Raw genomic sequence first — 27,573 nt, forward strand, 5'->3', positions numbered from 1 at the left:
TGGTGGGCTTTCCTGGCTGGAAGCTTTGGGTGCTGTATAGAAAGCCAGCGAGCCTGACTCCAGGAGCGAGCTCAGTGGAATTGAATTTGCACGACCCTTTGCTTTACTCCCTCTCTGGAACTGCTGAGAGGCCTGGACACACTCTCAACCCTGCTGGGCCTGCTGGGAAGGGAAGCGTCACTTTCAGGCTGAATAAGCCCCAAACCCATGTGTGGTACTTGGGAAGGAGAACTTGGCCACCACTCATGTCTGGCTTCTCTGCATTGTGCCCCAGACGAATAGTCCCTGCTGAGAAAGCAGTCTCTGCAAAAGAAAACCCCAAATAAAGAGAATGTGGGTAACTAGAGAGTAAATGGCCACCCCTGCTTTAGTTGAGAAGAAGCCAGCGAATTGGTGAGTGATTGGCAGCACCTACCAGGGCTTAGTGCCTGCCAGGTTGTGGAGAGGGTATTTGGGCTAACTGGAAATCTACAGCCACTGAAAAAAAATTTTTTTTAACTTTGGTGGAGAGGGCCTTCAGGTTACACCTGCTGGTGTTCAGGGGACTGTAGATGGTGCCAGGGGTTACATGCAAGGCAAGCCCCTAAGTCCCTGAGCTATCTCTGCAGTCCCTCACTTTAAATTTTGTTTGTTTGTTTGTTTTGGGGTCACACCCGGCAGCGCTCAGGGGTTACTCCTGGCTCTATGCTCAGAAATCGCTCCTGGCAGGCTTGGGGGGCCATATGGGATGCCGGGACTCGAACTACCAACCTTCTGCATACAAGGCAAAAATGCCTTACCTCCATGCTATCTCTCCGGTCCCTGAATTTTCTAAAAACAACAACAACAACAACAGAAATGTTTCTCAGCAGCCAAATTAAGCATGAATCCTGAGCTGGTGGGGTCTGTGCGGTGTAAGCTGCAATATAGGGTCACCCCTCTCCACCCACATGTGACCCGGACACCAAACTAAGTAAAACATTATAATAAAAGAAGCCAGGGGAGACCAGAGCTAGTACAGGTAAGGGGCTTGCCTTATACATGGCCAACACGATTTGCTCCTGGGTACTGCAATATGGTTCCCCAGCACTGCCATGGTGGTCTCTGAGTATTGAGCCAATAATCACCTTTGAGCACCACTGTGTGTTATTCAAAACCTAAAACATAACCACAAACCCCCAAACCTAAAACATAACCACATCCTTTAACTCCTGAGCACCACATGGAATGTCTACTTTTGAAAGACTAGAAATGGGGCTTTCAAAATTTACACCCTCAGAAGAGGGTGGCCATGGGGACTGTGGAGGGTATTACACCTCATCTGCCTGTTGCTGGGTCCCCTCCTGACCCCTGCACGCCCTCACCCTTGCTCAGAGTTGACTGCAGTAGAGGCCTTGCCTGAGGAGCTGGGCTGAGCGTGCAGGCTGTACGGTGGAAACGGGTTGTGCAGGAGGTGGGCACAATTGCAGGGGTGGGAGGGAGACCTCAGGTGCAGCAGATCCAGGTGATTCCTAGGGTTCCTTTTGTGCAGAAGCTCTAATTCTTTTCCCCTTGGGTTGGTGTGGGGGTAGGATGGAACCCAGAGGTGGAGTATTGGACCAGTTCCAGCATTTTTGAGGCTTCAGGAGCTGGACTGACTCTGCAGCCAGTACTTAGCTGGCACTGGAATGCAGGGCTGTGCTGGAAGGCAATTTGTATTTGTGTTATCTGGGACAAGGTGGGAGCCAGTGAGGGTGGTGGAGGGAGGGCTGAGCCCAGGAGGGCAGCACAGGTGAGTGTGGTCTCGATGCATTGGGAGGGAGAGAGTATCCTGAGCTGCTGTGCTGTGTCTTTTTTTTTTTTTTTGGGGGGGGGGGCATACCTGGTGATGCTCAGAATTTAACTCCTGGCTTTTGTATGTAAGAATTAACTCCTGGTGGTGCCGAGGGGTGGGGGTGACAGGACCATATAGGATGCCCAGGATCGAACCCTGGTCAGCTGCTTGCAAGGCAAGTGCCCTATCCACTATACTACCACTTTAGCCCCACTTCGTGTTCTTACAGATACACTGCCTGGCTGGCTTGTATCTCGTGGGTGGGTGGGTGGGTGGGTGGGAGTCTAGAGGGCAACTGAGAAGATATTCCTGGGGCCCCAGGCAGGTTGACAGTTGGTAAAGACCTGTGCTTTGACGTGGTGGAAGGTTTGCCTGGTGCAATAGGCTTCAGTGCTGCTCTTTAAACTCGAGGCCCCGTTTACCAGGTAGACTTACTTCTGCATTGAAATAATTTCTTACTATGAGTCTGTTACTGCTGTGGCCTGGGGCTGAAAGCATGAACTGAAAGAAAGGATGACAAGGAGTTGTAAGGGGGCACATGTAAGACGCTCCTTGTGAATGGTGGCAAAAACCATTCAGGACTCCATGTGATGTTGAAGTTGAGGTTCCATATCTCAGATCAGCAACATCTCTGTGGTTGCTAAGTCTAACTCCTCTCCGGGGTTCTCCGGATCAGATGCACCCCTGATACGGTCTGATTGGTTTGTAGTGGTTCACCTCCAGCAGGCTTCTCTGCAGGGCTACAGGTAGTGTGTTTGAGAACCGGTTCCCAGGTGAAAAAGGCTGTTCGCTCACTTGCATTCTGTTCTGCCAGGTGGAATTATTTTTTCCTTTACGATGGCTCGAAGGTGAAGGAAGAAGGAGATCCCACAAGAGCTGGCATTTGTTATTTTTATCCTTCTCAGGTAAGCTTCAGCTATGGGAATGGGTTGGGTCAGGTTCCACATCTATGTGATGACTTTTCACAGCTTTGTAGTTTAGTTTAGTTTAGTTTTGTTTTGTTTCCCCTCACAGTGTAAAATGGGTTTTACAGTGGAAACCTTTGGTTTGGCTCCATCCAGGTATTGAGCATTTCTACTCTTAGTCAAACAAATATTTCACTGTTAGGTCTTGAAATTCCTTTATTTGCTTATTTCTTTGGGTTTTGGAACCACCCAGTGGTGCTCATGACTTACTCCTGGCTGTGCACTCAGGAATCAATCCTGGCAGTGCTCAGGGGACCTTTTGGGATGCTGGGGATCGAAGCAGGGTTAGCCACATGCAAGACAAAGTATCCTGCCTGCTGTACTGTCACTCCCATACCCTCTATTTCTTTTGTTTGTTTGTTTGTTTGTTTGGATTTTCGGCCACACCCACCAGCACTCAGGGGTTACTCCTGACTCAGAAATCGCTTTTGGCAGGCTCAGGGACCAAATGGGATGATGGGATTCGAACCACCACCCTTCTGCATGCAAGGCAAACGCCTTACCTCCATGCTATTTCTCTGGCCCCCACACACCCCTCTATTTTTAAGGTTGAAGTTCCCAGATCATTCTTTTCCCATTTGTCCTGGGAAAGTTTTCCCTTTGCCTCCCTGTGCTTTCAGACTTTGATGAGCTCCTTCACATTAATTTTTGTTCAAATGCAGAAGTAGGGTGTATGTCTGAGCCTCAGTCACAGCTTCAGCAGTGGGAGCGACATTTGGTCTTGTTTTACCTCACCCCAAACCTAACCACCGTTCCCAGCCTTCTCTTTCCTGGGGCATTTGGAAACTGATCCTAGATACTGTGTCACTGTGTCACCTTACTCAGGCTCAAGTAAAAGCTCCAAAGGGAAAGGAGATTTTGGGATTTTTTTTTTTCTTTTGGTTTTTGGGTCACACCCGGCAGCACTCAGGGGTTACTCCTGGCTTTATGCTCAGAAGTTACTCCTGACTCTATGCTCAGAAACCACTCCTGGCAGGCTCTGGGGACCATATGGGATGCCAGGATTCAAACAACCAACCTTCTGCATGCAAGGCAAACACCTTACCTCCATGCTATCTCTCCGGACTCAAGAAAGGAGATTTAAAAAATGATTTTGTAGCTTATTTTTAATTTTTTTCACTTTGGGGAGGAAGTTTGATGCCACATCTAGTTGGGTCTCAGGGGTTGCTCCTAGAGGTACTCAGGAGACCTGCAGGGTCTCAAGCTCTCTCTCTCTCTCTCTCTTTCTCTTTCTCTCTCTCTCTCTCTCTCTCTCTCTCTCTCTCTCTCTCTCTCTCTCTCTCTCTCTTGCTCTCTTGCTCTCTCTCTCCCCCCCTCTCACTTTCTCCCCCTTTTCTACCTCTCCCCCCCTTCCTTCTTTCCTCCCTCCCTCCTGTAGTTTAGGTAACATCATTATGATAGTATTAATCTTCATGATTTGATGTATAGTCACTATACCTTCAACACTTAGGAAGTGCTCAGCCCTGATATCACCTGTCTTGATGTCACCTGTCCTGATATCACTCCTATCCTGATATGACTCCTATCCTGATGTCACCTCTCCTGAGCTGCTATTTTCCTCCCTCACCACCCTGTCTTCCTACTGCTTGGTTGTCTCAGTTTAGTAATACAAACCAATGGTTTGATACTGCCTGTTACTTTGCTTTGTTTCTCTGTGTACCATACCACCGATGAGGGAAGCCCTCTGGCATTGATTTAAAAAAATGAAGAAAGAATACCCAACAAATTATAATTCTAATAATTCCCAATATCATCTGATATTACTGTATTAAAACTTTTATCTTAATTAACTTAGACACCACTGATACCACTTAGTCCTTCTTTCCCACACACCTTCCATTCTGTTTCTAATATTCTTGGTGGTGGCAGCAGAGTTGGGGTGGGTTTGGGGTGGGGTGGGGTGGTGGGGCTCTGGCTGTTCTTGGCTCTGTGCTTAAGGAATGACCTTTGGTGGTGCTCAGGGACCACCTGTGGTACTAGGGATCCAGCCAAGGTTTGCCACAAACAGAGCACCAAGGTTTGCCACAAACAGAGCAAGTGCCTTAACACCTATTCTCTCTTTTTATAATTTAATTATTTAAGCACAGTGGTTACAAACATGTTTGTAATTGTTTTTCAGCCATAAAGTGCATACCCCCCTTCACCAGTGCAACCTTCCTGCCACTATCTCCCTCTCTCCACCATTCCTACCTCCCCCCAACCCCTGCCTGTCTTTAAAACAGGTATTATATTTCTCTATCATTCATTTTTTTTTTTTTTTTTGGTTTTTGGTTGCTCAGGGATTACTCCTGGCTGTCTGCTCAGAAATAGCTCCTGGCAGGCACTGGGGGGGGGGGGGCACACACCATATGGGACACCGGGATTCGAACCAACCACCTTTGGTCCTGGATCGGCTGCTTGCAAGGCAAACACCGCTGTGCTATCTCTCAGGGCCTTCTATCTCATTCTTATGGTAGCTGTTAGTGTAGTTATTTCTCTAACTGCACTTACCACCCTTTGTGATAAGCTTGTTATCATGGGCTGGTCTTTCCAGCCCTCATCTCTATTGTCTCTGGATGTTATTTATTATACTATCTTTTATTTTTCTTAAATCCCACATATGAGTGAGACTATTCTGTGCTTATCTCTCTCCTTCTGACTTATTTCACTCAACATAATAGTCTCCAAATCCATCCATGTATAAGCAAATTTCATTACTTTATTTCTCCTAACAGCTGTATAGTATTTCATTGTATAGATGAACCACAGTTTCCTTAGCCACTCATCTGTTGTTAGGCATCTGGATTGTTTTCAGATTCTGGCTATGTAAATAGCTCTGCAATTTAATATAGGTGTGCATATTGAATATAGGTGTATTGTGTTTTTGTGTTCCTATGATACATCCCTAGGAGTGGTATAGCTAGATCATATGGGAAATCAATTTCCAATTTTTTGAGGAATTCCATATTGTTTTTCATAAAGGCTGGACTAGGAAGCATTCTCACCAGCAGTAATGAGAGTCCTTTCTCCCCACATCCCCTCCAGTATTGATGTTTCTTGTTCTTTGTGATGTGTGACAGTCTCTGTGGCGTGAGATGGTACCTCATTGTTGTGTTGATTTCTCTGATTATTAGTGATGTGGAGCATTTTATCATGCGCCTGTTGGCCATCTGTATTTCTTCTCTACTCTTTTTATCTTTCTTTTTTTTTGGGGGGGGGGGCACACCCAGTGGTGCTCAGGGGTTGCTCCTGGCTCCACACTCAGACATCGCTCCTGGCAGGCTCTAGGGACCATATGGGATGCCAGGAATTGAACCCATGTTCAACCAGGGTCGGCCACATGCAAGGCAAATGCCCTACCACTGTGCTATTTCTCTAGTCCTTTTCTTTCTTTTTCTTTTTGACCACACATGGCAGTGTTTAGGGCATACTCCTAGTTCTAACACTCAGAAATCATACCTGGAGGGCCTCAGGGATCATATGTGGTGCTGAGGATCAAACCCAGGTTGGCAAGGCAAGCTCTTTACCCATTGCACTATTGCCCCTACTGTGTCTTGTTTTTTCTGGGGTGGGGGGATTTGAGTGGTGGTCACACCCAGTCATGTGCAGGGGTTTTTCATGGCTCTGTGCTTAGGAATTACTCCTGATGGTGCTCAGTGGTCCACAGGGATGCCGAGGATTGAACCCAGGTCAGCTGCATGCAAGCCCTACCCATTATAATATCTCTCTGGCTCCTATTTATCTTCCTTCCTTCCTTCCTTCCTTCCTTCCTTCCTTCCTTCCTTCCTTCCTTCCTTCCTTCCTTCCTTCCTTCCTTCCTTCCTTCCTTCCTTCCTTCCTTCCTTCCTTCCTTCCTTCCTCCCTTCCTCCCTCCCTCCTTCCCTCCCTCCCTCCCTCCCTCCCTCCCTCCCTCCCTCTCTCCCTCCCTTCCTTTTCTTTCTTTTCTTTCTTTCTTTTTTTTTTTTTTTTTTTTTTTTTGAATTTTGGGCCACACCAGCAGCGCTCAGGGGTTACTCCTGGCTCTATGCTCAGAAATTGCCTCTGGCAGGCACAGGAGACCATATGGGATGCTGGGATTCGAACCACTGTCCTTCTGCATGAAAGGCAAACCTTACCTCCATGCTATCTCTCCTATTTTTTTTTCTTAATCAGGATTCAAACAAGGTCCTCAAGGGTTGGGGATGGGTGGTAGAGTACTTGCCTTGTCTTTGGGAGGGATCACTGCCTGGCTCCGCAGAGGAAAAGTTATGTAACCTTTATGTCTTTAGATGTACAATGGCATTAAACAAGGTCCACATATCCTGTCTTCTTGGGTGGTGCTTCAGGTTTCTTTACCCACCTTACTCTCTGCACCCACCCACCTAGCCACTTGCCCTCCTTCCCTGGAAGAATCCCTGTTAGATGTGTGTGGTCCCCATTGGAGTGTCTACTTTTTGGGATCAGGACATTACTTCCTCTTGGTGGTGCTTGTTTCTACTTCATCTTTCGTGCCTGTTCAGTTCTTTTCGGTGAGAAGACTTCATTTCCTGGTTTGCCCCCTGGTTACCTGGTGTCTCCACAGTTCATGCTAGAACAAACACATTGTCTCTGCTCTCCTTTTGAGTATCTGGGTTGGATCTGGGCTGCTTCAGCTGCTCTGCAGAGGGTTTGAACAGGGGTGAAAGACTCGTTTCTACCCAGCCACATGCCTGTCATTGGGGCACAACACTCTAGTTCTGTCCAATCATCTGTGGCATACTTCTGGGTGTTCCAGATAACCCAGGAATCTGGGCAGGGCACGAGTGACTTTGTCCTAAGAGCACGGAAGATGAATTGGGGTGTTAGGGGAGGGTAGTGGTTCTGGGGATTGAAATCAAGACCTTGAAGCAGGTGCTCTACCTCTGAGCTCCCTTTGGTGCCAGGAGTGATTAGTGTGTCACCAGCCCCACAGTGCTCCATCTCCCCTTTCCTGTCTGGTCTTGCACCCCATTCAAAGTACAGAACAGTAGTTGTGGTGCCTGGGCCATAAGAAAGCACACAGCACCCCAGATCAATATATCTATCTATGTGTGCCCTACTACCACCCATTGGTGCTCCCGCTCTCCAGAGTGACTTAAACGTTAGATCTTCTCAGTGTCCCACCTGGATCTTGCTCTTTCCTTCCCATAGACTCTGCTGGACCAACAGGAGCTGCTCTGTGGGCAGATCGCTGGCGTCGTGCGCTGCATCTCGGATATTTCTGGCTCAGCTCCCACTCTCATTCGTCTGCGGAAGCTCAAGTTCGCCATCAAAGTGGACAGAGATTACCTTTGGGTGAGTTGAAGGACTGGTTCTGTGATCGCAGGCTCTCCCTGGGAGAATCATCAGTTTGGGTGCTAAGTTCTGTGGAGATGAAGCTCATTGTCACCCACGTCGTGCCCTGAGGTGCACATCATGACAGGGTCATTGGGCTTGGTTTCATCTCTAAGGGACCCTCGTGGCCTGTGACTACCCTCCTGTGTGACACAGACACTCTGCCTGCTGTGAGATTATCTCCATCTTTTCTTCTTTGTGCTCTGGAAAATTCCCTGGCCTCTTTACACTTCCTGGGGAAGTGACCCCAAGCCCTGATGTATGTATGTTTGTTTTTTAACATTCTCTAAAAAATATTTTTAAAATATTTATCTTTTTAGTTGTGTGTATGTGGGCTACATCTGGAGGTGTACAGGGCTTCTTCCTGGCTCTGTGCTTAGAGATCACTCCAGGTGGTGATCGGAGGACTACATGTGGAGATAAGTATTGAGCCTGGGTCGACTGTGTACAAAGCAAGCAGTTTACCCACTGTGTTATCTTTCCAGGCCCTTTCTGTTTTTATGTGAGGAAACATTTATATTCTGTGAAATGCATAGATCTCCATAAACAGTACCTATATAGGATGAAATAGACCTCAAGCTTACCCACATGCATTGACATACATAGATCTCCATTGTACTGACATATGATGAAACACACAGGCTGGAGTGATACCACAGCAGTAGGGCATTTGCTTTGCACACAGACAAGCCGGGATGAACCTGGGTTTGATTCCCTGCATCCCATATGGTCCCCTGAGCCTTCCAGGAGCAGTTTCTGAGTGCAGAGCCAGGAGTAACATCTGTGCACTGCCAGGTGTGCCCCAAACCACCCACCCCTCCAAAAAAAAAAAAAAGGAAAAGAAATCATTTTCAGCAAACCAGCATGATGAGTTACAGAGATGTCCAGTGGACCCTTTAGTATCTCTGTGTCGAACAAGTTCCTGTCAGGAGACAGAGCGTAAGCTTCTGCCTGCTGAAAAGTCCCTTCCTGTCCTGCCCTCAGCAGCCCTCCTGCCACCTCCCCAGATAGCCTTTGTTATGTGTTGTTCCCTTTCAGTCTACCCTGGCTGTCTCAGTGTGCTGAAGGAATGAATTCGTGCATGCACCTGTCCCTCGCAGGCTCAGTGACATCCCCCCCCCCCCAAAAGAGAGGAGACCCTCCTATGGGATCGCATGTCACAGTAGTGCTTTCCTTTTCATTGATGAATACCAGACCCTGTCCAAATGTTGCCCCATCATTTATTCTCCAACTCGAGGCCAGGGACCCCTATACAATTCTTTCCAGATCAACTGGTGCTTCAGTGTAAGGGTCCAAAAATGCCATGCTGTGATGCCCTGGTTGCCAGGGCTGTTCAGGGACCTTCAGGACTGCTCCTGTTACAGTTTGGGGGACCATGTTTTGCCAGGGATTAAACTAGGTCAGCCACATGCAAGACTTAACTCTTTTTTTTTTTCTTTTATTTTTTTTTTGTTCTTGGGTCACACCCGGCGGTGCTCAGGGGTTGCTCCTGGCTGTCTGCTCAGAAATAGCTCCTAGCAGGCACGTAGGACCATATGGGACACCAGGATTCGAACCAACCACCTTTGGTCCTGGATCAGCTTCTTGCAAGACAAACACCACTGTGCTCTCTCTCCAGGCCCAAGACTTAACTCTTATACTCTCTCTCCAGCCCCATTCTCTTTGTCTGAGCATATGAATTGTGTCCAGTGTGGGAAAGCTAAGACCAAGAGACCTGGGAGTTGTCCTCAGTTTGTCCTTTCTGTGGGCTGGGTTTTCCTTCCTTGTGGGTCAGTATCTCGGTGTAGAATTGCTGGGTCATAGTGTCCCTGTGGGCTGATTGTGTGAGAAGTGGCTGGACCTTGCCCAGAGTGGCTCTGCGGCTGTGCCCAAGGATGTGTGCGAGGAGCATTTCAGAGACTGTTGGGCTAATCTTAGTCCTGCTCTCAGCCCAGGATGCTGTGTCACTGTGTCTTTCATTCTCCCCCTGTGACTAATGATACTGAGGTTTTTGTTATTTTTTTCTGCACTTAATGGCACTTTAAGAAGTATCCAAGGCCTTTGCCAATTTTTTTAAGTTGTGTTTTCATTTTTTATTGAGTTGCAAGAGTTCTTGGGGGTTGGCGGTGGTGGTGGTGGGTGTTTCCAAGGTGCTACTCTTGTCAGATAAAATAATTTTTCCCAAGTTTTGGTCTGATTATTTATTTTCTTTTTATTTTGAGGTAGAGGGTGGCCATATCTGGTGGTGCTTGGGCTTACACTTAGCTCAGGCTTTGTGGCTCAGGGTTCACTCCTGGCAAAGTTTGGCATTGTATGTGATGCCTGGGATATAACCTGGGTCAGTCACGTGCAAGGCAAGCACATTAACCCACTGTACTGTCTTCCCCAGCACTATTAGTTTTCTTACTATTGTGTTCTGAGGAGCAAAACTTTTTAATTTTAACTAAGCTAGATATATCAGTTTTCTCTCTTATGATTATGATTTTCTGTATCCTAATACCATTAGGCTAAGACATTCTCTGATGTTTCTATCGGTTTTCAGCTTTTTAATTTAGGCCTGTGGATGGTTTGGATGAACCTCTGTTTGTTATGAAGTGGTGGTCGCGCATTTTTTATTCTCAGGTGGAATAAAGTTGTCCCAGCAAATTAGGAAAGGGGCAAAACATCACCTTTTCCTTGGGAATCCTTTCACACCTCTTCGAAAGATTGAAGACTTACCTGTGGGTCTGTTTCTGGCGTGTATTCTTTTCTTTTCTTTTTTTTTGTTTTTGTTTTTGGGTCACACCCAGCAGTGCTCAGGGGTTACTCCTGGCTCTATGCTCAGAAATTGCTCCTGGCAGGCTCAGGGGACCATATGGGATGCCGGGATTCGAACCGCCGTCCTTCTGCATGTAAGCATGTAAGCATGTGTTACCTCCATGCTATCTCTCCAGCCCCACGTCTGTTCTTTTCAATTGATACATCTGAGGGTTGTCGATACTATTCTGCAGGGCCAGAATGGTAGTACAGAGATAAGGCGCTTGCCCTGTACCCAGCCAACCTCAATTCAGTCCCTACCACTGCATGCGTGGCCCCCTAAGTATCGCCAAGTGTGACCTCTGAACATAGAGCCAGGAGTAAGCCCAAGCAACCACCAGGCATGGCCCTAAATCCTCCCCTGCAAAATGAATTTTACACTGTGTTAAGGTCAGATCATCTAAGTTCTCCAACCTTCTTTTTCAGTTATAGTTGTTGTTTATGGGCCATCCTCAGTGGCACTCAGGGGCTACTCCTGGCTCTTCACTCATGAGTCACTCCTGTCAGGCTCAGCAGACAACATGGGATGCCCGGGATTAAATCATTGTTGGCCTTTGCCTATTGTTTAAGTTGCATTTTCATTTTTTTTTTTTTTTTTTTTTTTTTTTTTTTGTGGTTTTTGTGGTTTTTGGGTCACACCCGGCAGTGCTCAGGGGTTATTCCTGGCTCCAGGCTCAGAAATTGCTCCTGGCAGGCACGGGAGGACCATATATGGGACGCCGGGATTCGAACCGATGACCTCCTGCATGAGAGGCAAACGCCTTACCTCCATGCTATCTCTCCGGCCCCGCATTTTCATTTTTTATTGAGTTGCAGGGATGTATAAGGTGTGTATATGTGTGTGTGTGAGTGTGTGTGTGTGTGTAAGATGCTACCTTTGTCAGATACTTTTGCAAGGCCTACGGTGCTATTGCTCCAGCCACTCTAGCTTAATAAAACAAGTACTTTCTGCTTCCATCTAGGATAGAATGGGTACTTTATAAAGTCGCCCCATACACCATATCTCCAACCCCATGTGAACAATTTTAAAGCAGGGCCACACATGAAATAATCCAAACCAGGCTGAGGGTGAAACACATGTAGACTAATCTAGCAGTCTTCTGTCTCATATGGAGAGCAAGCTGCTGGCCAGAACTGGTGTTTTTATAGAGTACAGACACCACCACTACCACCACCCCAAAGGAAAGGGAGTAAGGACAGATAGTTTAGGCTATCTTGAGCCAGTCCTGCCCAGGTTTACTTTGTAAAATAATCTGTTTTGGAGTAAAACCAAGTTGTAAACAAACAGATAGGAAGGAACCAGGGATGATCTTGTTTTGGGTAAAACAACTTGTAATCTAACAGCACTTCCTGATTCCTTGGAATGAGCTTGTCCTTTCCCAGAGATAAACTGGCAAGATGGTATTGAACTTAAGAACCTTAATCAGCATTTTGATAAATCAGCTGTGACAGAAAGAAATGCTGCGCTAAGTTCTGGGGGCTCTTGATGACATCAATGGAGAAAGTAGAAAGATCTTTGTCTCTAGGGAGCTGAGACTCTGGGGGAACTTTGCTTGCTGTTTTCTGTTGGATTTGTCTAAGGATCCCCTGAAAAGTGTCCTCACGTAGAATTGGGACATGAAAGGATGTGACCTGTCCCTGGTATTTCTGATGCTGCTGGCATGAGTGGACATTTCTCTGCAGTACCACCCATGCTGCACTCCTCAGTGAAAGGATCTAGAACCATCAGATCACTCAGTCAGGTCAGATCCTGACCTTTGAGCAGTCCATCCTTACCATGACATGTGAGGGCCATGTAGAAACAGTCCTGGTCCATGCTTATCGCAGGTCCAGATGAAACTTCCCCATCCACACAGCAACACAGTTGTGTCCACACAACACAAGACCAGGGTCTGGCCAGAGGTTACCATTGTTCTCGTGACCAGAACAGACTTCTAGGCCACACTGGAACTGTCGGAGGGCACTAGGGCAGATGGGCAAGCTATGGATGTCTTGGCAGGCACTTAGGGCGCCTGTGAAGAACACATTGTCTGGCTGCAGGCCACAGGCAGCAGGTCCAGTTGTGTAGGCCCATGAGGTCTGACTTGGAGTCCTGGCTGCCAGAGGTCGATATTTACCTCAGGGACAAGGAGGACCCACACTGCACTCTGTTGTGGAAGGGTCTAGAACCATCTGATGGCACCATCTTGCTGCTTCTTCCCCAGGTGCTGGGATGTGCTGTGGAGCTCCCGGATGTCAGCTGCACGCAGCTCCTGGACCAGCTCATCGGATACTTCCGCTTTTACAATGGACCCATTTCTCTGGCTTACAAGGTCCAAGGGTGGTGGTGATGGTAGGGTGTGGGGGGGCGTCTGACACTGGGTCTCTTTAGAAGCCACTGTTGGCAGCTCACAGCATGTGCTTGGGACTGGGGGTCTGACCCTCCTCTGCACGCATCCACCTCTACCGGGCATCCTGGCGCCTCCCTCAGCAATGCCACTCATGGTAGCACAAGGCACTTTCATTCCCGTTTCATTCCAGTGGGACTGGGGTGGGGAAGTGGAGAGCCTGGTCATGGGCTGCTTCCACTATGCACCCTGGGTCTCGGGGAGGGGGCAGATGGGGACAACTGGCTGTGCCTCGTGTATGGGACGCGCAAAATAGGCCACCACACTTTCATCCCCTTTCCCCTGCGAGTCACTTTCTGTGACAGGTGGGAATCTTGTCATGATATCGTGATGCTGACCTGGGCTTCTCTTTCAGAGTCGCTCGCGGGACGAGCTCAGCTCCGAGTGGGATGTCGTCATCAAGCAGATTCTGAACCACACCAACCATCTCGACAAGATCTTCAATTCCCTCTGGACCCTGGACCCCACCAAGGTACCATCCTCATGCCTAGGGCAGGGCCAGAGCTGCTGCGTGCTCCCCCTTAAAGATGGGCTGGTCTCCAACTGTCTGAGGCCTACAAATCCTGTGGTCAGTCCAGCCCTGACGTGACAGGACAGACCCATGCTTCTGGGCAGCTGCTACCAACTGGTGTTCTAAGCGTACAGTCACCCTGGGCAGCTGGAAGGTCCAGTGAACAGACAGGATTTTGCATGGACTGCAAGCTTACATTAGGGTATTTGGTGGCCGCCACCCCTCCACTGTAGTCAGAAATAAGGCAAAGCCTTGGTGCTCCCCAGTGAGGACTCTGGGAAGGGTGCTCTTCTTTCGCTTGGGCCCCGGGTATTGAACTCAGTGCTCTGAAGGCCCCTTTGTTCCTGCAGTGATTCTCCTGTGATTTCCTCCTTCTTAGTACTACAGATATCTGATGCTGGCATTTTGGGAAACACAGTTACTGAATCAGAATGGTGGGAGACGTCACTGGCCTTTGAGTCTAGTCATTTGCCACAGGTATTCAGGTCCTTGGAGGAGGTGGCTGGCATGCTGGGAGTATACCTCAGTGATGGGTCGCATTGCCCAGAGAGCACCTCCATGGCTTCAGTACCTCCTTCCTGGGGCTGTGGCTCCACCAGTCATGGAGTGGGGTTTCCTGCTCCAGTTTGGGTATGATGTCTGCAGGGCAGTTGGCCAGGACTGAGTGCTGGCTTGAGGCCTCGACATAATGCAGTTGTGGCTCCATTAGCCAACAAGGGCTTGTGGGTTTAGTTGGAGGCCAAGAGACAGCCTTGGGACATTGCTGGACATTGCTGACCAGGTCCAGTCTCTTCTGGCATTTATAGGGGTTTCTGGGTGCCGACTAGTTCCAGGAATATGGGGATGGGAGGTGTCTCCCTGCACAGAGACCATGCGGGGAAGTGATGCGTTCTGTGCTGTAGAGCAGCTTTCCTCCTAGCAGCACTCATAGGGAGGACAGTGGCCTGGGTGCTGTTAGGAACACTCTCTGGTCATTTAAAGAGGGGGAAATTTCAGGGGGCACTGAGAGCTGTGCTTTTTGCAAAGGGGCAGCAGACGTACAGCAATGGGTCAGAGGGAGCTGCTGAGCTGTCCTAGGCTGGAGTGGCAGCAGCTGAGCCCACACAGGACCTACGTTGATGAGGGCACTGTGCTCTGGCATCCCCTCTCAGCACTGCCATATTCTGGCCATCCCCCTCTTAGCACTAGGGCTGCAGCCTCTTACCGGTACCCTTTGCACCTTTCCCAAGAGCGCTGGACATGCCAGCTTCCAAAGAGACTTCCTGCCTCAGCCTTTGGCAAAGGCCATCAACACTAAGCAGAGAGAAGTGACCCAGACCCACTGCAGGACCAGTGGGATGTGCGGTAGCTTCTGGGCCATGACACTCTGGGGGTTCACCCTGCCCCCCCCCCCCCCCCCCGCCTTTTCTCTCATGTTGCCTCAGCCCTTAACTCGAGGCACCTTTCCCTGCAGGTGGAACCCCTGCTGTTGCTGAAGGCCACCCTCATCCTGCAGGCCTGCCAGCACTGCCCACACGTCCGAGCTGGCTGCATCATCTACCAGGGCCTGTGAGTACAGCCGCCCCCTTCCTGGTTGAGCTGGCCCCTGCAGCAGTCAGAGAACTCAGGTTGAGGGGCCGGAGCAATAACATAGCGGTAGAGCATTTGCCTTGCATGTGGCCAACCCCAGAAGGACTCCCATATGGTCTCCCGAGCCTGCCAGGAGTAACCCCTGAGCACCTCCAGGTGTGACCCAAAACCAAAAAATATAGAGAGAGGTTAAGAGTCTGGGCTGGTCCCAAAACAAGAGTTGGGAAATCAGGACCTGCTGTGTCCAAGAAAGAGCGGGGGTGATAAAAGGTGATAAAAGGTTTGAAGCAATCTTCTGCCCTCTTGAGAGGATCCTGCCAACCACAGACCCGCCTCTCTGTGACACCAAGGCTCAGCCATCTTGGCTGTAGTAAGCCTGTGCAGACACCTGCCCACTCCCTGCAAGGCTGCTGTCCTCAGCGCTCTGCTCCTGTCTCTCTGCTCTCTGCAGACCCCAGGTGGCACTTGTGAAGTGCACTGAGCTCTGGGCGGCCCCAGGAATTGCCAGGCTGAACCCACCCTGGGTTCTCTCGCCCTAAAGGCTTTCCCAGTGTGTGCATGTTGGAAGGGGCATAGGTGGAATTCAGAGGCCCGGGGTGGAGGGAATCAAATAGTGCTAGGTTCAGAAACTGCAGCTCCGCAAACAAAGCTTGTGCTACCCATGGCCCAGGGCTCTGGTGCTGTTTGGCCCCTGGGTCGTTTCTGCACCTTGCCCACACGGCTGTGGTGGCAGCAGGCTCCAAAGCCTTTCCCGAGGCCTGCTTCCAGCTCTGCTCATACTGTCCCTATCCTGTGTCTCACCCTAGGGTTGTCAGCACCCAGTTCGCCCCCTCCCTCACGGCTAAGGTCCTGCTTCGCCGGGAGCAGGTATGGTAGAGCTGAATGGCCAGGGGGTAGGGGGACCACTGCTACTGCCTTCTGCTCTCTCATGTCGGGAACCCGTATCTGTGGAGCCTGATGGCAGCAGTGAGGTGGAGGGTTGTTGTGTCTGTGCCTGGGTGATGGGGAGAAGGTTCCTGCAGGCCATGGGGCATAGGGAGGCTCTTCCGCCTTCAGGGCCAGTCAAGAGAGGCTGCAGGAACAGCCCAAGAGAACAGAAACTCAGGGTTCTGGCTCGGAGCATAAGCCTTTGCTCCAGGAAAGAAGCGGCTCAGCTCGTAGGAAGCACCTGCCACCATCTGTCCTTCCTTCAGTCTGACCTGGGTTTTCTGAGCATTTGAAAACACAGTCTTAGTTTCTGGGTCATGCCCACTGGTACTCAGGGGACTGTGTCTGGCTTGGTGCTGGAGCATTGCTCCTAGTAATACTTGGGGGACCATGCGATGCCGGGAATAGAACTTGTGCCCCTGCATCAAAGCAGGCGCCCCTGTTTGAGGCATTTATTTTTTCCCTGGCCCCTTGAAGATATGATTTGATTTTCAGGTTTGGGGCCACACCTGGCAGTGCTCAGGGGGGCATTTGGGGAATTAGCTATAGAATCAGCTCGTACACACGTGCAAGCCAAGTGCCTACCCACTGTACTACCAGGATGGCCCCTGAAGGTAGGATCTGAAATGTAACAAAAGACTAGGTTCAAAGTAGGGAAACAAGTCATTTACCTATTACCAACTCGAACTTTATTAAAGTTTGGTCGGTCACATAAAAGGCAAGGATGTCTTAGTGCCAGCAATTGCTTACTTCAGTTGTAACATTAAAAAAAAAAACCTGTGTTCTCAAAGCACAGCGGGTAGGGCATTTACCTTGCATGCGGCCAACCTGGGTTCCATTCTCAGCATTCCTGGCATCCATGTGTGGTCTCCTGAGCCTGCCAGGAGTGATATCTTTCTTTCTTTCTTTTTTTTTTTTCTTGATTTTTGGACCACACCCGGTGACACTCAGGGGGTACTCCTGGCTATGCGCTTAGAAATCACTCCTGGCTTGGGGGGTCACAGGGGATGCCGGGGAATCAAACCGAGGTCCATCCTGGGTTAGCCACGTACAAGGCAAATGTTCTACCACTGTGCCATCACTCCGGCCCCCAAGAGTGATTTCTGTTTTGTTTTGGTTTTGGTTTTTGGGCCACACCCGGTGACGCTCAGGGGTTACTCCTGGCTATGCGCTCAGAAGTCGCTCCTGGCTTGGGGGACCAGGGGACCATATGGGACACCAGGGGACCAAGAGTGATTTCTGAGTGCAAAAGCCAGTAGCAACACCTGAAAGCTGCTAGGTGTGGCCCACAAACCTAAACAAATAAACAAAGAAAAGGGACAGGCTTGATAAAAGTACCCAGTATCCACTTGGGACTTTTTTTTTTGATAGTTAATTATTATTATTATTATTTTTTTTTTTTTTGGTTTTTGGGCCACACCCGGTGACGCTCAGGGGTTACTCCTGGCTATGCGCTCAGAAGTCGCTCCTGGCTTGGGGGACCATATGGGACGCCGGGGGATCGAACCGCGGTCCGTCTCCTAGGCTAGCGCAGGTAAGGCAGGCACCTTACCTCGAGCGCCACCGCCCGGCCCCATATTATTATTTTTTTATTATGGGCCATAACCTGATGGTGCTCAGGGGCTACTTCTGGCTCTGCACTCAGAAATCTCTCCTGGCAGGCTCCTGGCAGGGGACCATATGCGATGCTGGGAATCGAATCCTGGCCTGCTGCGTGCAAGGCAAATGACCTACAGCTGTGCTATCACTCCAGCCCTGAGACTAGAACTTTTATTGAAAAAACTATTTTTTCTCATAGAATGAAAGTCATGTCATTTTTTTTTTTATGTCATTTCTTAGTAAAAGTCATGCTGGCTGAGAGAATGGGTCTGGAATTTCTTTTTTCTTTTTGGTTTTTGGGTTACACCCGGCAGCACTCAGGGGTTACTCCTAGCTCTATGCTCAGAAATCAACTCTGGCAGGCACGGGGGACCATATAGAGTGCCGGGATTTGAACCATCGTCCTTCTGCATGAAAGGCAAATGCCTTACCTCCATGCTATCTCTCCGGCCCCTGGAATTTCTTTATTTGGGTGAGTCCTTTCGAAACCTTTACATCTAGGGGCTGGAGAAGGTGAAGGAACATGCCCTGAATATGGCTGATACTTGCCAGCCCCTCTCGTTCCCTTAGCTCCTCTAGAAGTGATCCCTGAGCACAGAGCCAGGAGTAAGTCTTAAGCATGACCAGATGTGGCCCAAACACATCTTCTCCCCTCCCAGGTTTTTTGTTTTGTTTTTAAGGGGTTTGGACCACTCTTAGGAGGATATTTCCATACTGGCCGGATCTCACATACCAGTGTGGATTGGATCCTTGGCCATGAGGCTTCCAGGGCCTGCACATTTGGGTTGTACTGGATGTGGTTGAGTTCACTGGCCAGGCAGTGGCAAATGTCATCATCTGGTAGATAAGAAGTTCCTTGAAGGTGTGGGGAAAAACACCCCCAATCCTTGCATCCTGACTTTTATCTCCTGGGGAGATACAGAGGATCTCGTGTCCAGGCAGTTATGCTTGGGAGTCCCTACTTCCCAAGCCAGGCAGGGCAGTGTCCACATGACCTGGGGGTACAGTGGGTAGGACAGTTGCCTTGTACATGGCCTGATCCCTGGCACCACATATGGTTTTTCCAAGCACCACCAGAACTGATTCAAGAACAAGCCATGAGTACTGCTGGGTGTGTCCCTAACATGCCCCACACCATAAAAGGAAAAAAAGTTGCACAACTAACCGTGTTCTGCATCCAAGCATATATTCCTGCTGGCTGGGTCCAGAGGAAGAGGGGCACTCCATACCAGCACTTGTCCCTGCTTCTTTTCAGAAATCACCTCCAAGAGGGCCTGCACTGCAGGAAGGAGGTGAGTAGAAAGTTCTATGGATACCTGTCCTGTGAGCTCCATCATGGGGAAAGTTCAGGGCCCCCATGCCTTTAGTTCATGTGCTTTTGAGGTGAAGCTTCCAGAACAGTTTATGCATCCAAATGCCAGTGGGCAGGAGTGCTTTAGTCCCTTTCCCCAAGGCTTCAGGATCTTGAGACTACTCTGCTTGGGCAGGATCTGGGGCTGGCAGAAAGAAAAGGATCGGAGGAGCCCAGTGCAGGAGATTGGGGACTCTTCTGGGTCCTCTTGAAGTCCCTTCTGGGACTTCCCTTTCTCCAGCTTTTGGCCTCTTATAGGTCCCCCACCTTTCCCTTCCACCAAATGCCATCTTTCTAGGGACTTGAGTCTTTCTCATCCCAGGGACAGCCAGTGCAGGGTTCTGGGTGAGCCTAAGAGCTGCCCTATGGGTTGGTACCTTCCCAAGAGTAGATGCTTCCCCCCCTTCCCCGCACCCCCTTCTCTGGCCCGGGGAGCGCCCTGCTGTGATGTTTTGCCACCCTAGGAATGGATCTCCCTGCCAACGTCCACATCATGCCTGTGTTCCTGACTCAAGCGGAAGCAGAAAGTCTCCAGGAATTCCCAGGGGAGCCAATGCCCAGGTAAGGGAGCGCCCTATCTTTGGTATAAACATGTTTTAAAGACTCCGTCATGGTTTTTTCTGTCCATCCTTCCAGAATGCCACCTTACTCATGCCCCTCTCCCCGCCTTGGAAGAAGCTTCTGGAACACAGTTTGATAAAAGAAGGGAGTGGGTTTCAAATCCTAGGGCTGGACCAGAGGGATGACAGGGAGTTAAGGCACTTGCCTTGAATGTGGCCATCTTGGGTTCAACCCCCAGCAGCGTATCTGGTTTCTTGTGCATAGAGCCAGGAGTAAACCTCAGCACTGCTGAATGTAGCCTTAGACCTGAGCTCCAGGGCTGGCTCTGACCAGCCTAGTAGCCTTGGTCAACTCTGCTCTCAATTGAGCCTTATGGTTTTCTTTTTGTTTGTTTTGTTTGGGGGCCACACCAGCAGTGCTTAGGGGTTATTCCTGGCTCTACACTCAGAAATCGCTCCTGGCAGGCACAGGGGACCATATGGGATGCCAGGAATCGAACCTGAATCTATCCCGGGTCAGTCACGTGCAAGGCAAACATCCTACCAATGTACTATCACTCTGGCCCCAAGCCTCATGGTTTTCATCTGCAAAATGATAAAAGTAACTTCTCCTTTGTGGGATTGTCATAAAACTAGAAAAGTTCTCTGTGCAACCCCAGAAGAAGGTCTTGCCTTGGAGCAGAACTCCAGATGCAGGGGACTGACCAGAGCTGTGGTCTTTCTGTGGCCAGCTGTGCCTGTGCTGCCCGAAGCCTTGAAGGCCAGGCATGGCTGCCTTCTCCCTCCTGGGCTTTTCCCATAACGCCTTCCAGGCTCTGTGTTTCCAGGTACCCCTGTCGCTTGAGCCCTTCCTCACACCCGCCCATTCTGCCTTGTCCACCAGCTCTCCTGCACCTGCAGCCAAACTCCAGGAGTGCATGGCCCAGCACCTGTCTACAGACTCAAGCACATCTGTCTTGGAGAAGTCGATCCTGGACACGTCTGTCTCAGAAGAGACTTCCGCTGTCAGGCCCAAGGACTCCACAGCCTACACACTGGCAACCATCACTCAGCCCAGTTCCCTGGATGTGGCTCTGCTGAGTATCAAGGATAAGAACAACCTGTCTGACCCTGCTCCCAAGACCCTCCAGCCTTCAGGCACGTCTAGCACTGCACAGACCCCAGGACCCACGCTCGACTGCTCCTTGGCCAAGGAATCTGACTTACCAGGGTGTGGAGGGGTGCTGGACCTGTCTAGATCCCACTTTCAGGAGGTGCAGGACCAGGTGCCATCCTCGGCCTATTGTCCCGTCCCTTGTCTGAGCATTCCTGAGGGAGGTGGCGCTGGCCCCAAGGAACCTGTTGTCAGTGACAGTGGCATTCCAGAACCCCATCCACCTGCAGCCATGACAGACACGGCCAACAGGGATCTCTCGTCCTACAACAGTACGGCCCCAGAGCCCCTTGATAACTGTTGTCCTTCAGAAGAGCCCCTTCCTGCAGAACCATGCCGGCCTCTGGCATCTAGGGAGCAGCTCTCAGTGCAGGGTGATGAGGAGGCTTGGGGGACCCTCCCAGGCACGGGCTTGGCTTCTCCAGCATCCATGGAGGACAGCCACTTTGCAGGGGGAAGTGAGGCGAGATGGAAGGCAGCGCCCCCTGAAGGCCTGGTGCCCATGTGCCTGTACACGCACTCTGTGAACAGCCTGCTGCTAGCCGTGGTTGCTGCGGAGTCACTGCAGGAAGATGCGGCAGCCATCCAGGAGGTGGTGAGTGCAAACACAGCGCTGTGTGGCCTCAGTTTCAGGCATCTTGCCTCCCTGTGTCTCTACAGCCCCATGAGGCCTCACCTCCCTGTACATACACTGCTTCCCTGTCCCTCTCTGAGTCCTGGTGTGCACAGTCCCCCAGCTCTCTGTATTCCTGTGTGCACGGTCCTGTGCACCCCAGGGCTCTAGGTACCCAGTCTAGGGTCTCCTGCGTTGAGCTGGGGGTGACCTGAGTCAGCCAGAGGGAGCCAGTACTCTCTCCTCTTTTGTCCCAGACCTGGGGTCTGAGGGGCCTGATTTGGGAGGAAGGGCCATGCAGTGGCCCGTGTCACTCAGGAGCCTCCACGACTTATGCCTGGTGGTGCTCAAGACAGGGCAGGGCCAGGGATTTTAAGCTCCAGCCACAACATTATAGGCTTTTCCAGTTTCTAGGTGCAGGCCTGGGAAGGGGGAAGCCTGAGTTGAAAACCCTGCTCTGGGACCTCCAAGAGCTTAGTGATCCTGCACACAGGCCCCACCACAGCCGCCAGACCTGGTAGCATTGTGGAGTGTGTTACCCTCATGCACACACACACACACAGCAGGAACAACCTTGCACACCGCTGCCTCAGCCTTCCCTCCTAGCCTGGGGTGCTGTGTCGCAGCATGGCAGGGTTCTCGGGAAGCATCACGTTTCTCACCCCGACTCCACCTCTAAGGTGCCTTGCCAGCTGGCCTGTGTGGCTGTAATGCTCTGGTTCCCAGGGCCCCTCAGAAGCAGTCAGAACCTCCCCGCTCCAGCTGGAAGGAGCTGGGCCCAGGCCCCAGTGGAGAGCGGTTGCTATAGTAACCTGCAGCAGGATGGAATTGCTGCAGGGCCCCTGATGTCCTGGGGAAGCCTCAGTTCCTTCAGCCCGTTCATTCTAGCCTGTCTTACGACCACACAAGACTGCAAAGCCGCCTTGGGCTCAGAGGCCGGTCAGTGGGCGCAATCAGCCCCTAGGGAAGAACGTGCTTGGCCTTGGCTGTTTCTGCAGGCTCCCTCCTGCCCACAGACCCCACAGCCCTGCGCCCAGTGTTTGGGGCACAGTAAAATATATGCACCAGCTCTCTCATACCTTCCCTTGCAAAAGAGAAAGAAGAAACTCACCCCAGCTGCTCTCGGGGCAGGGAGCGGATTAAGGCATGTTCTGTGTCAGCTCTGTGCTTGCTCCATCATAGCTGTGGAGCAGGACATGGGCAGGTGTTCTAAGGTCCATTGTCAGAGCAGAGTGGAGAGCCGGTGAAAGTAAAGGCCCCTTTCCGATGCTGGGAGGGGAGCCAGAGTGTGGCTTGGCCCTGTTGTCCCTGCTGCTCTGAGCTACGGGCGTGGTGGGAATTGGAGAAGCAACTCCTGCCTTGTATGGCCAATTTTCTGGGACGTCTCAGCACCTTTTGTCCTCGTGAACACAGTGTATGAACCCTGTGTAACAGGAGAAACTGAGTCCATCTTTTCTTTCTTTTTCTTTTTTTTTTCTCGGTTTTGGGCCATACCCAGAGGAGCTCAGGGGTTACTCCTGGCTTTGTGCTCAGAAATCGCTCCTGGCAGGCTTGGGACAATATGGGATGCTGGGGATTAAACCTGGGTCTGTCCTGGGTCATCCACGTGCAAGGCAGACACCCCACCGCTGTGCTATTACTCTGGCCCCAAGAACCCATCTTTTCTGAATCGAGAGGTACTGGCAACTTATATACATTTGCAGGCTGGTCTGTAAGAGCAGGTCTGCTGCACTGAAGACGGTTTCATAATCAGACATTATTCGTTGCCTTTTTATGCTGCATGCAAAGTACTTGACCTGGTTTCCCTCCAGACCCACTGCTGCATCTAGAACAACAAGGCCCCAGGGGAAGGCGCAGCCAGGGAATCAGGCAGGGCAGGTGCAAGCTGCCTCTAAAGGGCTCCCTGACTAGATGGCACATGGCCCAGGCGCCCTTGTGCCTCTGATATCCCTTCTTCCGCCCCTCAGCCTCTATTCCTTTCTTTGCTTCACTGACTGGAGCACCAAGAGAGGATCCTGTGCAGAGAAGGCTCCGCCAGGGGGCAGCATAGAGCCTTGATAATCTCAGTGACCTTCAAACTCTTAAAATGCAGTTGTCCACTGCTTGGGACAGGACTCGGCTGTCTGTGCGCAGGATGAGACCTGAGGTCATTGCGTGTTAGCAGAAAGTGCTTCACAAACTAGTGTAAAACTGCTGTGTCGTTTCCTACACACTTCACGGGCACAGTTGGCATGCAAGCACGGCCCTGGGCAGCCAGAGGATCCGGGTATCAGGCCTGTTTCCTGTCTCTTAAAAACCTCTGTGTGTATCTACCTGTGGTGACTGTGTATCAGGTGCAAACTTTGAGAATTTTTTGGGTTTTTTTGGGGGGGGGGCACACTTAGCAGGGCTCTAAGGGCTACTCCTGGTTCTTCACTAGGGATCACTCCTGGTGGTGCTCAGGGAACCATAGGTAGTATCAGAAGTGAACCCCAGACCTACTGCATGCAGCCCGTTGAGCATTCGCTGTATAATTTTTACGTGTTTTAACGATGTTTTTCTTAACTACATCAATTTAAAACATCAATTTTTTTTCCCCTTCTTTTTTTCTGGTCTTGTTGCCACACCAGGTGGTGCTCAGGGGCTGCCTCCAGTTCTGGGTCTTTGCAATCCCTGTATTCAGCCCACTGCGCCCCCTGGCCTCCAACACACCAACTCTCCTAAAGTGTATTTTAAATATGTATTTATATTATGAAGATTTCATCTAAAATTATCAAAACCATTTTAGCTCAGGCTGTGCGGAGAAAAACAGGAAAAATCTGAATTTTTTTTTCCCCCTCACAAGCCCCATTTTTCTGACCTGCTTATCCGAAAGCACTTCATTACCAGTAACCAGTGTCCACGGTGGCTCACCCATCCCATCTTCCAGTTGCGCATTTATGGCCCAGGGATTCTATCTCGGGTTCAAGGCCGGCAGAAGCAAAGCAGACTGGCTTGGGCGTGGCTCGCTCTCTCTTCTCAGCCTCCTTTTCCCTGGCACTTACTGACCTGGGAGGGAACCAGTGACTGGCAGACTCCCAAGGGCTTACCAGAGCCTGATAGCTGCAGTGCCCTGACTCCATGGTGCATGCCTGCAGGGGCTTCCACGCCTCCATGTGTTTGTTTCAAGAGAGGCTGGGGTCAGACTGTGGCATTGCCTCCCACCATGCCAGCCACCCCAGCCTCTCAGTCACACACATGCTTCTTTATACTGTAGCCCTGTTCCCTGCAATGTCTGTTAGGAGACACTCAGCAAAGGAAACCTGAAGCTTCTCAGAAATCCACCACTGCTGCGACAGCACAGTAGAGAAAGGAGGTCACCCTCTGTCCACTTCCACTTTCCCCAGAAGACTGACTTTCCATTTCCACCTCTGCACCCCGCATCTACGCCCACCTTCTCATACCACTGGGTTTAGGGAAGCAGGCAGCCCACAGCCATGTTTTCTCCCACTTCCTCTCAGACTTGGCTGGTGACACAAGCCCCCTTCTCTCTGGGTAGTGCTTCAAAGTTGGCACAGGCTAGCTCTGAAATCTCGGCAGCTCCAGCATTTCTGGATTCCAGGTTTAATAAGTATAGGAAGATACTTTCGAAACCCTCAAGGGGGCCAGAGAGATAGCACAGTAAATAGGGCATTTGGTATGCATGCAGCTGATCTGGGTTTCAATCCCTGGTCTGAACCCTGTCAGGAATGATTCCTGAGTGTGGAGCCAGGAATGATCATGAACATCTTCAAGGTGGCTCCAAAAGAAAATAAAGCAAAAACCATAGATACAGGAGGCTGGAGGGATAGTTCTATGGACTGGAGTATAGGTTTTGCATGCAGGAAGCCTGAGTTTTCTCTCTGGCAGCAGATGGTCCCCTAAGCACCACCGGAAGTTACCCTTGAGCACTGAGCAAAGAGTAGCTCCTGAGTGTCACTGGGTGACCCAAAATCATCAGAAAGTGGAAGCACAGGAAATTGAGCAGTTTGTCAGACCAGGAAAAAGCTGAGCCAGGAAGTCTTTTCTGGGGAGCCATCTCTATTCAGGACAGGGTCTCATGAGGCATGGACCCCAAGGAGGCCAGGTCATCCACTCCATCATTTGGTGAAGCTCAAAGCTAAGCTTAGAGAACACCACCTGTGCCACTAGGGGTTGGCTTGGCATGAGCACAGTTCACAGGCTGAATAGACTGTACTATGGGGATTGGCACTGACCTGGCATACTGCTGATCCAGATTCCATCCCTGGTACGCCCTAAGATTCCCCAAGCACTATCAAGGTATGACCCCAAAACCAAACAAACAAAAAAAGCATCAGCCATGGTCTATGAGCACCATCACTGGGGTCTGTGGCCTATGGAACTCACTTCTCTCCTGCCTCCTTCAGTACCACAGCAGCCTGGCATCCCTGAATGGACTGGAGGTACACCTGAAGGAGACACTGCCCGCTGCCACAGCCATCGCCTCCAGCAGAGCCTACACCTTCGCTCACTACGACTGTGTCCGGAATGTGCTGACTGGTAAGGAGACACTGCATGGGGATGCCCACCAGGTGGTGGTCTTTGCCTCCGCGGTCCCGGGTGGCTGCTGGTGCTTTGCCCAGTGCTGCCTGCCAGTCCCAAGACTGCTGCCTCTTTAGGAGCGAGCCTGAGCGTGAGCGCGGCTCCCACTGAGTTTAGACTCGCTTGGCAAACACTTCCTTGCTCATTTGTCTTTTTCGGGTTGTTTCTCCAACATTTTGAGAGAAGCACACACATGTTCAGTTATCTGTGCCGAGGAGCCCGGGAGGGGGCGGCGTGCATTGTCGAAGATATGGCATGCTCCTGCTCCGTCCCTCACTGGGTGCTGGCTGCAAGGCCCAGCCTGTGGCCTCACTCAGCTTCACTGTGCTATTGGAGAGAGAAATGCTGGCCGCCCACTGCTCACTTACAGCTCCTGTGCTCTCCCTCGGCAGCCCACCAGCCGCAGGCAACAACCTTCCAGGAACGCCATTTCCTCCAGGCCGTCAACCTGATGCACTCTGACTTCGCCCAGCTGCCCGCGCTGTCTGAGATGACCGTGAGGTGAGGCTTCCCCACAGTGCTCCACTCTGAACTCAGTGGGACGAGATCCAAGTGCTCCCCACGGACCGGTGCCTTCTCGAACTTCTGCCCCGCCCATCTATCCTTGCAATGGTTCTCCCAGCCCAGGACCTTTGCTCAGAAGCCCCAGGCCACGGTGGCCCCAGTGGACTCCAGAGGAGAGACCAGAGAAAGTTGGGGTGCTTCTTCCCACTTGCTGAAGTGACAAGGGAAGCCTGGTGGCCCCCAATGTCAGGTTCTGGTGCTGGCTTTTAGGGGATGGCTCCTGGCCCCGAGTTGGCTCTGCTCAGATGGGCGGGGTTATGTTTGGGGCCTGAGAGATAGCACAGCTGTAGGACATTTGCCTTGCACGCAGCCTACCCAGGATGGATGGTGGTTCGAATCCTGGCATCCCATATGGTCTTCCAAGCGAGCCAGGAGCCATTTCTGAGCGCAGAGCCAGGAGTAACCTGAGTACCACTGGATGTGACCCAAAAACCAAAACAAACCAAAAAGATGGGATTCTGTTTGCTGTCCCCTACCCTCACCTCCATTTCAAGTGTTGTTTGCTGGCTTCTGTCCCCTCGCTCCTCACCTGTCACCTGAAAAGAAGCAACCCTGACTTGGGTCATATGAGGCTTCTAGGTATACACACAGCACCACCTGTCACTGGCCCCAGAGCCTGTGTGGGCCTGAGTGAAGCCTCCAGCTGTGACAACTGCTGTGGGGACAGCAGTAGAGAGTGCCTGGTGCAGGCTCAGCTCGGCCAGAGTTGGATCTCAATTTCTCCCTCTCCTCCCCCCTCTTTCCCCTTCTCTCTCCCCACTACAGAAATGCCTCCACGGCTGTCTATGGCTGCCGAAGCCCCGCACAGGAGACCTACTTCCAGCAGCTGAACTCGGTAGTTCGGGGCTCCGGCTTCCCCAGCGCCCAGGACAGTGCCTTCAGCCTTCCGGGCAAAGCTAGGCATCGACTACTGAAACACGGGGTGAACTTACTGTGA

General features: G+C 50.9%; 1 protein-coding gene across 1 annotated transcript; it reads left to right on the forward strand.

Moving 5' to 3' along the window:
- Positions 1 to 27,573, forward strand: HPS4 (HPS4 biogenesis of lysosomal organelles complex 3 subunit 2). The gene is made up of 13 exons (XM_049788793.1): positions 1 to 393; positions 2,607 to 2,697; positions 7,885 to 8,028; positions 13,047 to 13,154; positions 13,585 to 13,701; positions 15,194 to 15,288; positions 16,116 to 16,176; positions 19,091 to 19,127; positions 19,651 to 19,747; positions 20,630 to 21,494; positions 25,898 to 26,030; positions 26,465 to 26,573; positions 27,402 to 27,573. The coding sequence occupies exons 1-13, from the start codon at positions 353 to 355 to the stop codon at positions 27,571 to 27,573; spliced, it is 2,070 nt and encodes a 689-aa protein (XP_049644750.1). The 5' UTR covers positions 1 to 352.

Source organism: Suncus etruscus, chromosome 15 (assembly GCF_024139225.1).
Source record: "Suncus etruscus isolate mSunEtr1 chromosome 15, mSunEtr1.pri.cur, whole genome shotgun sequence".
Lineage (NCBI taxonomy): Eukaryota > Metazoa > Chordata > Mammalia > Eulipotyphla > Soricidae > Suncus > Suncus etruscus.

Bases quoted from the DNA above. Each gene is read 5' to 3' on its own strand.
- HPS4 (XM_049788793.1), top strand. From the start codon at position 353: ATGGCCACCCCTGCTTTAGTTGAGAAGAAGCCAGCGAATTG. The intron at 15,289-16,115 runs GTGAGTACAGCC...GTCTCACCCTAG, and splicing joins TGCATCATCTACCAGGGCCT to GGTTGTCAGCACCCAGTTCG. The intron at 21,495-25,897 runs GTGAGTGCAAAC...TGCCTCCTTCAG, and splicing joins CGGCAGCCATCCAGGAGGTG to TACCACAGCAGCCTGGCATC.